The 16,398-nt window shown below is 40.7% G+C and overlaps 1 protein-coding gene across 21 annotated transcripts in view; it reads left to right on the top strand.

The window, feature by feature from the left end:
* Positions 1-16,398, top strand: part of PTPRK (protein tyrosine phosphatase receptor type K) — a 473,693-nt gene that overhangs the window by 341,585 nt on the left and 115,710 nt on the right. For all 21 annotated transcript variants that reach the window (XM_075862349.1, XM_075862356.1, XM_075862353.1 and 18 more), the window contains exons 12-13: positions 3,452-3,725; positions 9,796-9,832. In XM_075862349.1, the coding sequence (XP_075718464.1) occupies positions 3,452-3,725; positions 9,796-9,832 (311 nt within the window). The remainder of the gene's footprint in view (positions 1-3,451; positions 3,726-9,795; positions 9,833-16,398) is intronic.

Below are 16,398 nucleotides of genomic sequence, written 5' to 3'. Positions count from 1 at the left end.
TCTGTGGTAGTTACAGCAGAGGAAGCGAGATCTCGCTGTAAATGACAGGTTACAACGAGATCACGCTTCCTCTGCTGTAACTATCATAGAAACAGTAACGAAGTGCAGAGATTGTGAATAGACATCCCGTGGAATGTCTATTCACGGTCTAAACACTTCAGTATTGTTAATGTGTAAGTAGAAGACCGCATACTGTATAAGGATCTAAAAGGATCCCTATGCGCTGACTAAATGAATGGTGAGGAGTGCATGACGCTGATTGGTCAGCGTCATACACTCCTCTGTCCAACGCCCACTTGGTGTGAAGTAAAAACACGCCCACTTGGGCATTAAGCAACTCATTAGCATAAATCTAAAATCGCTAATAAAGTGGTGAAAGCAGATCGTTTTATTAAATAAAAAGCACTGATGTCACCTACATTATAGCGCCGATCTCCTTATGTAGGAGATAGGGCACTTATAATGTGGTGACAGAGCCTCTTTAAGTATTCTGCTGCCACAGAGTACAGTCCAGTTATTTGCAATGTTCGTCATTCTAATTTCCCCTTCCTCCTTTCCTCTGTCGTTGCTGTTTTTGACAGATATGGTGGGCAGATTTTCACTGGATAACTCCCTCTCTCTGTGCCAAGAGTTGGTAGCTAAATAGAAGGCTCATTACTGAAATTTGTAATTGTAGATGTGACAAGGTTTCCCGGAACTTTACAAGTCGGTGCTGTCTCAGTCAATTATGGGATTCGTTTTCATCCTCTGTGGTTTGAGAAGCCGGAGCTACATTGATTATTAAAGTTTGCTGCCTCTGGCTTGAAGCGGTGTGTAGCTGTATTAGGCTTTTGCTTCATATGTAGACAGAAGGATCTACTTTGTGTGTGTATATGAACTTCAGTACAGTCATATTCGATTCCGTTCTGTTGCTTTCGGTGCTTGGAAATGTGCATCTGTCATGGTAGTTTTAGGGATATCAGCAGATTTTTATAAAGGCACACAACTCCTCTTGTGCAAGTCAACTGCGCTAGTCAGACTGCACCAGTTAAATTGCTGAAATGACTTAGTGGAAGTAATGGGAAAACACTTTAAAATGGCAGTCATGCAGTCTTTAATTATATTCATTGGACTTTGTTTTCTCAACACTGCTTGTCTGAGGAAAGTGCATATTGTCAGAGTTAATACTTAGTAATAAGCAGCACTCTGTGACTAATGACTTATTTTCAGTGAATAAGTGAAAGCGTAGGATGGCGTACTCTAAACTGAAAGGGAGCTCAGTGAACCTGGTGCTTTTCCCTTATCACAGACAGAATATATAAGCCATTTCCATGTAGATTTCCTTGTCTACATAAACACAATCCATGTAGGGATGAGATCATACATGTCCTCTCTTATACTCTATACTCTACTCTGAGGCTTTGCAAATTGTGGTAGTGGTCAAAAAGCTTGTTTTGCATTACATTGTAAAGCAATAGACAATGCAGGTTATTTTGCCATCTGCTTTAAACATTTACTAGGATCTTGTCTTCAGTAACTGAAGATGTAAGGCAATCTATTTTAGTGCGGTGGACAGATTTCTGTCCATCTGTGCTTGAATTGCAACATGTCAGTAAGAGTTGAATCTGTATAGCTCTAAGCCAAGATAGCGAGGAAGCGGCAGCAAGGTCAGGAGGTGGGGATGCCTGTCAGCTCTTTCTGTCTCTAACGATATGACAACTGCAAATTGGAGCCTTAAGCAGATCCCACAGCCAGTCATTATGGTCAGCCCTGGGTTTGAGTCTCTCCATAATATTTCAAAGGGAAATGCTAATGAAAATTGTGTACCAAAATCTTGCTCTAATAGCTTAATCTGCTCCGAGTTCTCTAAATGACTGGTTGCTCCGAGATTATGAGAACCCTTAAATACTGAACAATCTCTAAACGATGTCTTGTTCTCTCAAATGCGTAGAGTGTGTGTTTAGGAATGTATAAACTAGACTATCTGTTATATAAAGATATTGACTGTAAGTGTATTTTGAACAAAACTCGTTTGTTTTATTTAAATTACTTAAATTCGTATAGAAAAGCATTTTATATGCTACTACTTTTAAGGGTCCCATTCTGGGATGTTGGTCAGTAGGACTCTAGTTTTGAGGATAGAATATAAATGGGGTAATGTGCTAGTAAAAAATGGGTAATATGCCTTGCTTGTCCATATGACACTTAGAGTGTGTACACTTTAAATATACATTCCCAGAAAGTTACTGAAATTAATATCCTTATTCTTTCATTCTGTACATTTCAAAAGGAGCATAAAGTAACGTGTGCCGTAATAAAGCAGCAGAAATTCTAGGAAAAATACATTGCAATAGTTGACCTGTTAATAAGCCTAAATAATATTTGGCCATCTGTGCCAACTTTTATGCTCAACGTGCAACATTTAAGAGTATAGACTTTAGAGGTCTGTAATCTTAATCTGACATTGAAGAAACAGAACTTCAGTCTATAAACCCACTGCCTTTTCGAAGTAGTCCCAATCTAACGTTTGTTAATTGTAATGTTTATAGCATGCTCAGTAAACATTCTTTCAAAAAAACACGCCAATAAGAACAGTGCCAAATATTTCATGCAGGTTCAGACAAAAAATTCTATGTCTCCGCTGCATTGTTTTTGGGCATGCTTTTAGTTGCCCATGACTAGATCCAAATATTTAATGTATTAAAATAGTTAACTGACTTTTGTATGGTAAGTTATGTTTATGATTTGTTTACCAGAATTTCCAGGTGATAAGAGGGAGGCTCTAAATGAAGCTTCCATTGCAGATCCCGTTGAACAGGAAAAATTGAGCTGCATGTAGCGTATCATCTAACAGCATAATGTAGTTCTAATTGTTAGATCTGCTCTTCAGTAACAGAAGTTTAGCATATTTTTGAATATACCAACAAATGATCTTGTGAATAAAAAGTGGTACTACAGAAGTAAAGCAAATGATTTAAAGCGTTTCTCAACGCTTGGTGTAGACTCATCAAGGAGTGTTCACGTCAGCGTCGGGCTTCCGTTCATGGGTTCCATCCAGTCTTTCCGTCGGAGGAACCGATGAACGGAAAGCCAAACGGAAACCATAGTTTCCATTTGCATTACCATTGATTTCAATGGTAACGCTTCCGTTGCAATTAGTTTCCTTTTGTTTCCGTTACGTAAGGTTTCAGTTTTTTGGCAGAATAAATAGCACAGTCGACTACGCTATTGTTTCCGCTAAAAGAGCAACTAGTGCAATCACAAGTTGCTAATAAGTAGAAAAAAAAAGTAAAACAATTTTAGCTTTTGTGGTTCTTTTTTTCTAATTTATTTTATTTATCTTGCTTTAACTGTGATATAGGTTATCTTTGTTTCCTCAAAAAAACGTTGATATTGTCATCTTTAAAAGGAACTTGAAAGTAAATGTTTTATTAGCAGCAACGTTGAAATTAAGTTATTTCCTTTCCTCTAGTGCATACCAGATTGTAGTTGAAGAGTTGCGCCCCATTCGAACTAAGAGAGAGACTGGAGGAATGGAATGTTATCAGGTTCCAGTTGCCTACAACAATGCTGGTACTGGTGGTTCCCCGTACTACTATGCTGCAGAGCTGCCTCCTTCCAACCTTCCTGAAGCCTCCCCATTTACTGTTGGTGACAACAGAACTTACCAAGGATTCTGGAACCCTCCTCTAGCTCCACGTAAAAGCTATAACATCTACTTCCAGGCTGTGAGCAGTGTTGAGAAGGTGAGTGTTTTATGATGTCTTTACACATTGCTCTATAATTTACTATTCCTGTAGGCTTTTTTTGTTATGCTTGCAAAATAGATTGTATTGTTCTCTGGTAGAATGTATACAAAAAGTATTGCCGTTAAAGAATATTGCTACACCTTTAGAATTACTTTAAATGGTATATTCGGAAAAAGCATAAATAGAAATTCCCATAGGTTATCTTCTAAAATGATAGTGAATTGTGACTTTACTGATGACCTGCAGGACTACTGTAAATTCTAAACTACCTGGAGTTGCTGCAGACTTGCACTGATTACCTATAGTAGGGGAAGAGGAATATGTAGACCAGGGCCTCTCAATCTTTTTCTACTGGAGCCTCACCACCATTTAAGTGAATGGGAGAAAGCTGTAATACTGTGAACCGCCGCTACTGCTGTGTCGGTGATTTACAATACGAGCAGTGACCGTAATGAAGGGGAAATAGCGCTCGTACGAGCACTGTGGCCCCTTCAAAACTGCTGATTGGTGGGGGGTCCCGGCAGTCGGACCCTGAGCGATAATCTATTGATGGCCTATCCTCAGGATAGGCCATCAATTTTTAGGGACTGGAAAACCCCTTTAAATATATTTTACAAAAATAGTACACCTAAATACCCCCCCTAGACCACCTGGCAAGGTTATTTAAATAGCTCAAATGGTCTACTGCACAGTAAATATGCCTTTGCATATCTATAGAATAGAAATGAGCCACTTACATACCACTGTATTGATGTTAAACGATGAATATCAGAGGAAATAGGCTATATAGATAGTAACAAAATAAGAAAAAAAGGGCAAGATTGGACCAATCATGGGCAAATAGCAGACATATAGTATATATGAATATAAAAAATGCAGTTTAAAAAGGTAACAGAAATAAGCTTTTCATTATACTCGTCTATATATCATAGGCATTTTTCAGGGGTCCCATTTGTTGGTTTTTTTCGGGGGATTCCGGAATTATTTTACCTTATTGGGGAGTATATTGTGGTTCGCCAGATGTCCTTTTTCAGCCATTGGCAAAAGTCTGTGCGGTGAGTATCCTGGCTTTCTTTTTAATAAGCTTCAGACATATGGCACGCATGCCGAGTTGCTGCCTTGGCAAATGTCCCAGTTTTCAAACTGGATATGTTCCCCTGATTTGCGGCACACATCCCGAGTTTCTGCTACCTAGGTGGCGGTTACCCGTATGTTGTGGCGTGAATTCATGCTGGGTTCACGCACGTTACGTGATGACCCCACTCACGTCCGTGCTGAGAATAGCTGTGAGCTGATTAGCTGACGCGTTTCATCCCATCTGGGAATTCCTCAGCCATTGAGTTGCATTGTGTGTATCTACACCTTATATAGCACCCTAGTTAAAGGTGCAGTACCACTCCCTTTCAGAGAAGTATATTTAAATTTAAAAAAACTATTGGGTCTATCTATTGCCAGTAAATACAATTCAAATAAGTACAGTTTAAAGTTGAATACAACTCTAGATTAAATATAGTTAATCATTGAATATTAATCCTACTATACGTGTTAATAGGTGCCACTCCCCCCATCCCCCCCCAAAAGACAACAAAAAAATAAAAACACTTTGGTGGGTGAATTATTTGGTTAAGGTGAATATCTAGGCTCCTCCTTGTTAAGGCCACTTTCACATTTTATATGCATCATCATTTGTAAGCCAAAACCAGTAGAGCGTCTAAAACACAGAAGAGGTGCAAATTGTTCTTTTCAAATCTGTTCTCTGGCCTCATGCACATGACCGCATTGGTTTTGCGGTACGCAAAACCATGGGTCCTTTGCGCTCAGTCGGACCGCAAAAAGCCTTTGTTGTGCTACCGTGTGTCATCAGGATCCAGAAAAATTCACCAATATTAGTGAATCCGCAGAGCCGAACCGTAAAGTGACTTGTCCTGAGTTTTCGCCATCCAGATTTGCAGCCCCCACTTGGAATTTTGTAAACCACAGTCGTTTGCATGGGGCCATAGAAATGAATAGGTCTGCAATCCCTGACGTCTCTCCATCCCCATGTAGATAGTACCACCCCCTGCAGATAGTGCAACCCCTCCACTGTAGATAGCATTGCACCCCTTCCTGTAGATAGAGCCACCTAACCTCTAGGAGCGGATTCCCCGCTCAGATCGATCTGGCCATGGATTCCACTACTAGATGTCACGGTGCGGGGTGTGGACCAACTGGGCCGTACCGCGTAGCGGGAAGGCAGCTGCACAAACAGGTACAATACCATGTCTATAGTCCAGACAGGGTTAATGAGGCAATGTAGAAAGTAGCAGTGATTTAGGCTTAAGAGGAGTCTCCGGCAGCAGACAGACACCCGGCGGGTGTAACACAGTAAATGCAGCGGAAGACACAACTCGACTTCAACTCTAGACGGCACAGAGGCAAGGTAGCACGGGATACAGGGTACAGGCAGCAGGAACACTGTGAACTGGAAAACACTAGGAGACCATTTGCAAGACAAACTTTAGGTAACACAACAACTCTCAGGCAATGATCAAGAGGGCAGAGCACTTTTTATAGTCCAGCAGCATTCTGGGCTAATTGCAGATTCACTGCAACTGGACACGTACTGGACCTTTAAGGCCGTGCACGGCCCTAGACGTTCCACTAGAGAGAGCCCCTGAAGTCACTATCCATTAGGGCAGTGACGTAAGGGGCTCTCTAGGAGCGGAATCCCCGACCGACACTCTGGCCGGGGATTTCGCCACTGTCGTCACTATCCATATATGGACCATGATGCCAGGGGCTACTCCTGGAGTGGAATATCTGGCTAGAGTGCTGCCAACGCTCTGGCAGGGGATTCCACTTTTAGAGTTAGCCCCTGATGTCACTGTCCATATTTGGATAGAGACATCAGGGACTCCCTCTAGGAGCGGAATCCCCGGCCAGAGGGATTTCGCTCCTACAGGGAGCTACAGTGGTGCTGTCTATAGGAAAGGGGTGCCCTTTACCGGGTGAGGGGTGGCGATAGTGCCGCTCCCGCTGTAGATATCTGCAGGGGGGTGGCACAATCTACACTGAGTGTGGTGCTACCTACAGGGGGGTGTGGCATTATATGGGCAGTACATACAGGAGACACTGCCGCTATCTACATCGGCACTATTTACAGTGGGAGCTGTGTCTCTATATGGGCACTGTGGCATTTACAGTGGGCGCTATCTACAGTGGGCAATGAGGCCGGGAAATGTGTTCAAATTTTGAGACACACTGTTACAAAACAGAAATTTATGGAGGAATCCTCCAGCTCACCATTTAGCAGGTTTCAACCGCAGACCGCGCCAGGATCACCGTGACGGCACACGGCGATGAAGCAGGAAACAAAGGGAAACGATGATCCATCGCTTTAAAGTTTAAAATGAAACGTGAGTTGAAATTTTATTCCAAATCGAAAATCAAGGAATAGCTTCCAGGTACAAGGGGATATATCAAGAATATTCACGTTTCATTTTAAACTTTAAAGCGCTGGATCATCGTTTCCCTTTCTTTCCTGTTACAAAACAGCTATGACCGTTGATCTGTTAACTGCCCTTTTTTTTCACTGTCGTGTGAATATAGCCTTATAGCCCTCTTCACTCTGCTCACAGTGATCCAGGGTCACAGAGAGAGAAGACGACTAATTGTTATGGAGCTGTACAGAATAAATGTGTGTGTGCTTGTGTGTGTGTGTGTGTGTGTGTGTGTGTGTGTGTGTATACATATATTACGAAAGTTTTTTTTTCACATTTTTAGCATGAAATTAATTAAACTACTCTAGAAATGAAAGCCTCATAGGTCTTGTAAAATAAAACAAATTAATAATAGTTGTGATATTCAAAGCGGTTGCAAAGATATAATTTAAACAAGTGCATATCAGAAATGCTAAATTTGACCTGGACACGCAGGTATCAATGATGCCTTGGTCATGAAAGGGTTAATCAGGTATTCAACATGTTTTGTTGGCTTTTTCGTGAAATCTGTAGAATAAGGAGAAGTGTATATTCCCCGTAGTGTGCAGTTTTGGTTACTACATTTATGTGCTTGTTTTCATAAAATTGTTGCTTGTTGGCTTTTGTGAGAATTCAGAGGGGGGCAAGCAGTGGGCTAAATGGTTGAAAAGCTGCAAGACTGAAGCCAAAGCTGCTATCTGTGAATGATTTGCTTGTTTAAAGTGAATAAGAGAAAAGCACAGCACGGAGTGCAATAACACAAGATGCTTTAAAATCCAATTTGAGAATCTTCCTCTAGATAAGTAGGGTCTCCTGGAGATCGCAGTGTCCTTGTTATAGAGTCACCATGCCAGGTGTCTGGGGATTAGATGAAATTGCTGGGATGTGCCGCAAGATTGATGGCTGGGATCTGTACCTGGATGTTTATAACCAAAGGAAAATGAAGCTTCTGATTTTTTCTGTTTCTGTTTGGGGTCTTGATAGTTTGAGATCAGTGCAATTATTACTTCAGCCTTTTAGTAATAGAGGTCAAACTGCAGATGTAAATCATTATGCAACGGCATACTGCTGTTTAAATTAGTTCTCAGTAGATGGGGATTAGTTTCTTTGCGGTCAGATAACAAATTTCCAGTTTATAAGATAGAAAAATATTTATCATTTGCTTTTAGTACTCATGCTTTATATATGGCATTAAAATGCTATCCTATTGGCCAAAAAAAAAACACCCCAAAAAGCCATATTCCTCTTAATTGCTTATAAATTATTGATTTCATCTCAACCACCATAGGTAGCAGTAACTGCATAGCATACTATCAAACAGATTAATGATATTCGTTGTTTATTCTTACGAAATCAAGCAATATGACCGCTCTGACTTGGGCCTCATTAACGCTTTCATATATAATCACTATTTTGCATCGGTTTATTTTAAGCCAAAATAATTTGTGGATGCAGAAAAGAGTAGTATGTATTTTACATTAGATTTTTTCTGTGTTTTTAGGATACACTCCTGGTTTTGTGTTTTATAAAAACGCATGCAAACTACGGATTAAATATGCAAAGTATGAATGAGGCCTTACAATGATTTTGAATTTATATATCAACTGTTGCAGATCAGAAGGGCTATGGTCACAGTAATACCGCCAAATGGTCTTTTTTTTTTTTTTACCACTTCTGTTTTACTCGGACAGCAGCAAAAATCTAGCAAATCTAGTTATAGCTAACGGTTTCGTAATTTTTATTATTGTCCTCTTTGGAGATGTGAACAGAGTTTTAGGCCTCCAATTTGCGTCGTATGACTGATTCCACTTGAGCCTGATGCACTCATTGATTTATAATGGGGTCCGTAGTATTCTGTTGTGGTGTTTATTGTGCTGGCGGGAACTGCGACGGAGGTTCCAAACGGAGACTCTGACTCAAATGTGAACCGAGCTTGACTAAAGCATAAACTTATTCAAGAATGCTGTCACTTCCTACTTTACACACTGACCTGCCGGCATCCTCTTAAAGGAATACTCTAATTAAACCCAATTTATTTAACTTTATTTAGTTTAAATATGGGGAGGGAAGTATTGTTTTTATGTTTCTAAAATGTTAAGAGGATTTTCATTCAGATCCTAGAATTGGCCATATATTAGCGACTGAATAGAAAAATACCAATATTGTACAACAAGAAACATCTAACAAAATGTACTACTTTTTAAAGGGACTTCTAGAACTTCATTGATCCTAAACTAGGGATGGGATTTTGCACGGAATGGGAATGGTCTTGAGTCTTGCTGTTTATCTAATTTACAAATTGAACCTCCCCTCCCTCCAGTGGCTGCGTTCATGTGCCGTACATGTGAGTGTGCTGCGGTTATGAGCGGATAGTCCAATGGCTCTAGCGCTTAACAGTGTTTGTATGCAGCTACCTCTCTGCTAGATGGGAGATCAAGCACTCTGGGACTGCTCCACAAGTCATACAATCATGGCATATTCAATCAGAATACCTTAAATGTCTGTAGTGGAAAGACCCCTTTAAATACCATTAATTGTTGTGTTTTTTCATAATTATATAGATTAAATAATATGCAAATTCAATGATGTGATATTTTGTTTTCCATTAGGAAACGAAGACTCAGTGTGTGCGAATTGCAACCAAAGGTAAGGATATGCTGCCTGCTTGTCAGTGGCTATATTTGATCTTTTGAAATGTCTTTTCTATGTAGGCAGCTGCGTTCGGGTTGTCACCAGCTTATATGTTATGACTTGTAACGTGTTATGTTCCTATTGTGGGAAGGAGGCAGAATTTAGGAGAAATAATACATTTATCTCTGAAATATATTCTCTGCAGCGTTCTGTTCCTGGGAGCAGCTGGAGAATTAGTAAAACGCTGGCAACGCTACAAACCGATAACGCAGGCACTTCTAAACAAGCAGGATGTTATGGCAAGAAAAATACTTTTTCTGGGTCTAAATTCAATATTTTTTTTAATGTTTTTTTTTTTTTAAACCCATATTCTGAAATTTAAAGCAGATTGCCACTATTAACAACATTTCACGGTCTAAAGATATATACATTTGTGCTGCTTTCAAAATATTGCTGGTTGCCCTTGAAATTGCGAAGTGGTTTATCTCCAGTTTTGTTGTAAAATTCAGATCTTTACTGCTCTTCACACAAAAACACATCACATATCCAGTCTACCAGTAGAACAGATCTTCTTTATTTTCGTATTATACGTGGAGGCTGAAACATGCAGCTCTTGGCCAGCACAAAAGGGATCTTTTGTGTCAGTGTTCCTTCCTCTTTTCCTACATTTGCTCTCCTCCCCAGGACCTGCAGCTGTGTTCCAGATGCATAGCTCGGTCTGTAAATTAAGGAGAAAAAAACCTCTGACTGTTCCTCCTACTTTTTCGCTGGTTGGCTATATCACAAAAGGAAGTAAGGCCAAGGGGGGACTTAGAAAAGATGCAACAGCAATGCCATAAGGAGCGATTCATTTCACAGTTAATACGATCATGAATGGTACAGAAATCAACCATTAGTCGTAGTTAAGTGGTTGCCAAATAAAGAAAAGAAATACGTAAAAGCTTTCCCCAAAAATCCCCTAAGCTTTTCTTAGTGTTGCTATCCTCCCTTATCTACAGTAGTGCCGTTATATCCCCTGCCCTCTAATAATAATAAGAATACTCTGCTGACCCTCTCCCACTCTATAGGTGAACAGCAGAAAATGTCATGTTGTGATGACAAATTCACTGTAATTTGGCTTACAGGAGTCTAGAAAAACAACTTCCGTGGGGGATGAAATGGCGATCATATTGGTTTTTAATGTGTGGTCACTAGTAGGGCATTTGTGTCTTTTTCTTTGGCGTAGGTTTTGCAAGCGGCGAAGAATATAAGTGATCTGCAGTTGAGCTAATATATGCAGGAAGTTTATCGATGTAAGAAAAGAGGGAGGGATGGTTTTGACAGATTTAACAATAATTCATATAGATGAGACCGTGAACGACAATTGTTATAGCAGATTACGGTCTCTACGGTGCTTAAAACTATTCTGGCTAATGGTATTTGTTCCATCTGTCAGAACAAATATAGGATGTATTTTCAATCATTCTCAACTTACTTGAAAGCGTTGTGCACTTTGGACAATACTTAGAAGGGTCTGTTGGCAATAAGCAGAACACAAAGTGCCTCCCTGCCGGGACCCCAGCTAACCGCTTTTTCTTTGTTCATTTTCACCGCAACGCCTTCACAGGGGAAACTAAGTATTACACTGTGTCCATTAACATTAATTGGTTGTCTGTGTAATGCAGTACAGGACAAGTCCTCCGGAGAAAGACGCTCTTTGTAATCGCTCTCCACTCTGACCAAAATATAAGAGTCCTGTGGATTCCACTCTATTAACTGAGACTTTCCCAACAGGGTATATGAAAATAGGTTTACTAAACTGGGCAACTCCTTTAAAGAGGCTCTGTCACCAGATTATAAGTGTCCTATCTCCTACATAATGTGATCGGAGCTGTTATGTAGATAACAGCAGTGGTTTTTATTTGAAAAATTATCATTTTTGAGCAAGTTATGAGCACTTGTAGATTTATGCTAATTAGTTTCTTAATGACCAACTGGGCGTTTTTTTTTTTACTTTTGACCAACTGGGCGTTGTACAGAGGAGTGTATGACGCTAACCAGTGACCAATCCGCGTCATACACTTCTCATTGTTCCAGCCCAACTTCTTTCACTGCACAATCACACTGTGCTGTGGATCATTCTGGGCTGGAACAATGAGAAGTGTATGACAATGATTGGTCAGCGTCATACACTCCTCTTCACAACGCCCAGTTGGTAAAAGGTAAAAACACGCCCAGTTGTCTATTAAGAAACTAATTAGCATAAATCTAAAATTGCTCAAAAATGATTGTTTTTCAAAATAAAAACCACTTATCTGCATAACAGCGCCGATCAGATTATGAAGGAGTTAAGGCACTTATCATCTGGTGACAGAGCCTCTTTAAACACTGTTTATCGCATGCAAACAGCTGTTGGATGAGAATCTACATGTGCTGTAATACACATGGACAATATTTGAAACAGTGGGAACTAAGGCTCGGCAATTAATTCGATTAATTCACCCTCAAGTGCTCTCTATAATCTGTTTAACAGAATCGTTGAGTCAACTCCGTAGTGGCGCCGTCGCGCCGAGCTGCAAGGGGAAGCTCCACCCTGCCACCTCACCACTGCCTTGCCAGCTCCGTCCTGTCTCTGCTTCCCCATGGCACTTCTATTCTGTTTTGAACAAAATGATACAGTACGGAACAACAGTTCCGTTGGGAAGCAGAGACTCCTAGTTTATAGCCACACCGCCCCGCTGTAGATGGCATCCCCCTTGCATATCCCACCACCCCCCTCCTTTGTAAATCGCAACCCACCTCCCTTCTAGATGTTTCAATTATTTTTATGATTAAAAAAAAGTATTTGCAGAGGTCAAAAATTGTGTAGTTACATACAATAATTATAGCAATATATGTTAAGTTATTTATATAAAGAAAATTTATTTTATTATCTCCTGGTATTACTATTAAATAAACAGAAAAAAATAAGAAAATTCGAGATTCAAATCGAAAATCGCCCAAAGAGTTGAAAAAAAAATCTAGATTTTATTTTTTGGCAAAATAGCCCAGCCCTAGTGGGAACTATTCAGTTTGAAAATCATTCCCATTGTTGCACACATTTCTCCATTATGTCCCTTTTACTGGCCAGAATCCTGATGACCGAAAATATCTACACACTGGTATAATTGCGGGAAAAGAAATCTTCCTATATATGGTCAAGTTAAAGAGAACCTTCAAAAAAATTGGGACATAGAATATAATTAAAAACACAGAAAAGGCCATACTCACAAATTAGGAGGGTAAGAACCTGTTCCAAACAGGACGCGACCAGGTCAGAGAATGCTACTGAAGGGAAGTGCCGAGGTGTGTTAAATAATAATAACCACTCCCACTAATCTTAAGGGGAGTGGTGTGTGGGGCATGGAAGTAAATGTGGAATTAAAAAAAATATATATATATACTGTGTATGGTATACATGTGAAATATAGGGAACATTACTAAGTGCAGTGTATAGGGGTCAGGGCTGTGAGTGATACAAAGATGTGAGTGCAGTGTGTAAAACATGGAGGTATAGTGTTTGGATAGTGAGGCACAGCATTTATCACCATATAGCAGCCTATTTAGAACGCCCATACTGTAAGATAGAGCGGGTTGCCCTGTATGCAATGCCAAACACCTGCACACCATGCTCTCCCAGCACCATAAGACCTGGCTGTGTCCTGAAAAAAAGTATGTACAGTATAAGTAACCATGAAAAAACATGGGGTATTGATTGTCGTTTTGGCCAAAAGAACGCAAGCTCGCAATCCTCGTCACGGATCCCCACACTTGCGAGTCCCTACCTGGAACCTGAAAGAGAACCTGTTGCCAGTATTTCACCTATTAAACCAGTAATACCTGGTGGATGTGGGTGAAAAGTAATTATGTAGTTATCAGTTTTTTGGTGTTCCTGTACCGTATGCTAATAAGCATAAGAGTCATATCTTCATTCATCAAGCCTTTCCGGGTTAACCCCGCATCCTTACTTTTGATTGACCGCATTATGGGTGGGCCAGTTTTCGGATTATTTGAGACTGTCGGATTATTACCATAAAAGGCGCAAAATGTTTGCAGTTATTTACGGTCGGAGGAGGAGTTTAGGAGAGGGAAGAACACCAATGAACTTTTGACAACAGCGGCCAGCGACGAGTCAGAGTTCAATAGGTGAAATGCTGGTGACCGGTTCCCTTTAGGGCTTATTTACACGAACGTGATATACGCCTCGCATGGACCTATGTTAGTCTATGGGGCCGTGCAGACAGTCAGTGATTTTCACACAGTGTGTGTCCGCTGTGTGAAACGCACTACGTGTCCTATATTTGTGCGTTGTTCGAGCATCACGCACCCATTGAAGTCAATGGATGCAAATGAAAATCACGCACACCGCACGAAAGCACTTCCGTGTGACGCGCGTGATTCGCGCAACAGCAGTCAAAACTATGATTGAAAACAGAAACGCACCTGGTGCTTTTCTGTTTACAAACATACTAACAGAGTGTCATAATGATGGCAGCTGCGTGAAAATTGTGCAGCCGCGCATCATATGGTGATGACACGAGGAGCTGTTAAGTGCCTTTTGCGCGCGCAAAACGCACATGCTCATGTAAATCCAGCCTCAAGCTGAGACGTTAACTGCTGAATAACATAAAAGACTTGACACAAGTAGACAACTCAGGAACTTACGTTTTAGTTCCTTGTTTTTCGTAGGAAATAACTTTTGATCTTAGAAAAGTATCATCCTCCCACTTTGTACTTTTTTTTATATGATTTATCCCATACAACTGAATAATTGTACTTTGGTAGGAAGGGAGAGTTTGACTGTGTTTTTTTTTTCTTTGAATTGTGGGGGAAAAAGTTTCTTAAAACATTTACATGATTTTAAAAAAAGAAAATTCATTTTGTCAGGCTCCCCCCCAGCTAGAACCTTGTTCATAGAAGCCTGAATACAAATCTAGCAATTTCTTTATCACTTGTAGATGTTTTGTCTACCACCTAAGTTTATATACGTTTTTGAATGCTGGTCTAATCTAAATTGTTTCTGAAGAACTTTCTTTGCCTTTAGTCTAGTGCATTTGCACCAGTGCACCAATGTATTTTGTCTCTGTGCTTTAAGGCTACATATTCAGAGAACACCTCTTAATTTCAGGACTTAGAATTAAAATTACCTACTAGGTTGAACAGGCAGTTTAAATAAATTATACTTAGGCCTAATTCACAAGACCGTGTTCGGTCCGTGATATACGGTCCGCACGTCGGCCGCATTTTTCGGACCGAACACAGTTCAGGGAGCAGGGCTCCTAGCATCATAATTATGTATGCCGCTAGGTGTCCCTGCCTCCCCTTAGTAATACTGTCCTGCCTTTCATGCTTTTCGTGATTGGCTCTGCACGAGCAACTCCCCATTGTATGTAATTGGCTGAGATAGAGCCAACGTCACATTGTAAACGATTGGCTAAAGTTCAAGCCTGCTCCCCTTTTGAAAGATATTATTGTAATTGCATTCTTTCAATAAAGCAGAGAAGAATATTTTTGGGTATACAAAGCATTGTCTCTGTGTCTCTTACTTCTCTCCGATATATCGATATCACTAATAGATTTGGATAAGTGTACTGGACATGTGTCGGTTGACACACTCACAGAAACCTTAGGTCTAAAATATTTTGGCCAGGTATAGGTCAACAGGCCATTAAAGACATGAATGCTGTATCGTAAGAATATGTAAGTGATGTTTCCCATACTGTATCACTAGAATATACAGTTACCATTATGTTGCGGCCACCACTGAACCATTTCCTTTGCATTGTGTCCCTCCCACCAGACAGTCGCTGGTATTGCTAGTCAATGAGGTTCAGTGCTGGATCAGGAGTGGTGCTGTGCAGGGAAAGAGTCGCAGGGACTGCTGTGCTTTGCCTATTCCAAATGCCACTTCATTCTAGGGAATAACTGTTAAGAAAGTGATGACCCATCCTAGTAATATGTCATCACTTAACCCCTTAGTGACCACTAATACGCCTTTTTACGTGATTCACTAATGGGCTTTAGGCTAGGCTGACTCCTTTTCACGTCAGCCTAGTCTAAGTCCTGCACGGGTCTCCCGTGCAGGCAGGAGCCGGGGCTCTGCTGTCTGATGACAGCTGAGCTCCTGCTCCAACGCCCGCGATCGAAGTTTACTTCGATCGCGGCCGTTTAACCCGTTAAATGCCGCCGTCAATAGCGACCGCGGCATTTAACTTTGTTTACAGAGGGAGTGCGCTCCCTCTGTCACCCATCGGCGGCCCGCGAATGCAATCGCGGGTCTCCGATGGGGTGTCATGGCAGCCGGGGGCTTGATAAAAGCCCCCAGGTCTGCCCTGGACATATTCCTGTTAGGACGCGCCGGAGTCACGTCCTAACAGATTGCCTGTCAGATTTACACTGACAGGCAATAATGCTCTGGTATACGAAGTATACCAGAGCATTATAGCAGCGATCGGATGATCGCACAGTAAAGTCCCCTAGTGGGACTAATAAAATCAGTCATCAAAGTGAAATAAATATTAATAATAAAAAGTACAGTAAAAAAATAAATAAAACCATTTTTT

Source organism: Rhinoderma darwinii, chromosome 4 (genome assembly GCF_050947455.1).
Source record: "Rhinoderma darwinii isolate aRhiDar2 chromosome 4, aRhiDar2.hap1, whole genome shotgun sequence".
NCBI classification, from domain to species: domain Eukaryota; kingdom Metazoa; phylum Chordata; class Amphibia; order Anura; family Rhinodermatidae; genus Rhinoderma; species Rhinoderma darwinii.
This window is presented reverse-complemented; position numbering and strand designations above follow the sequence as displayed.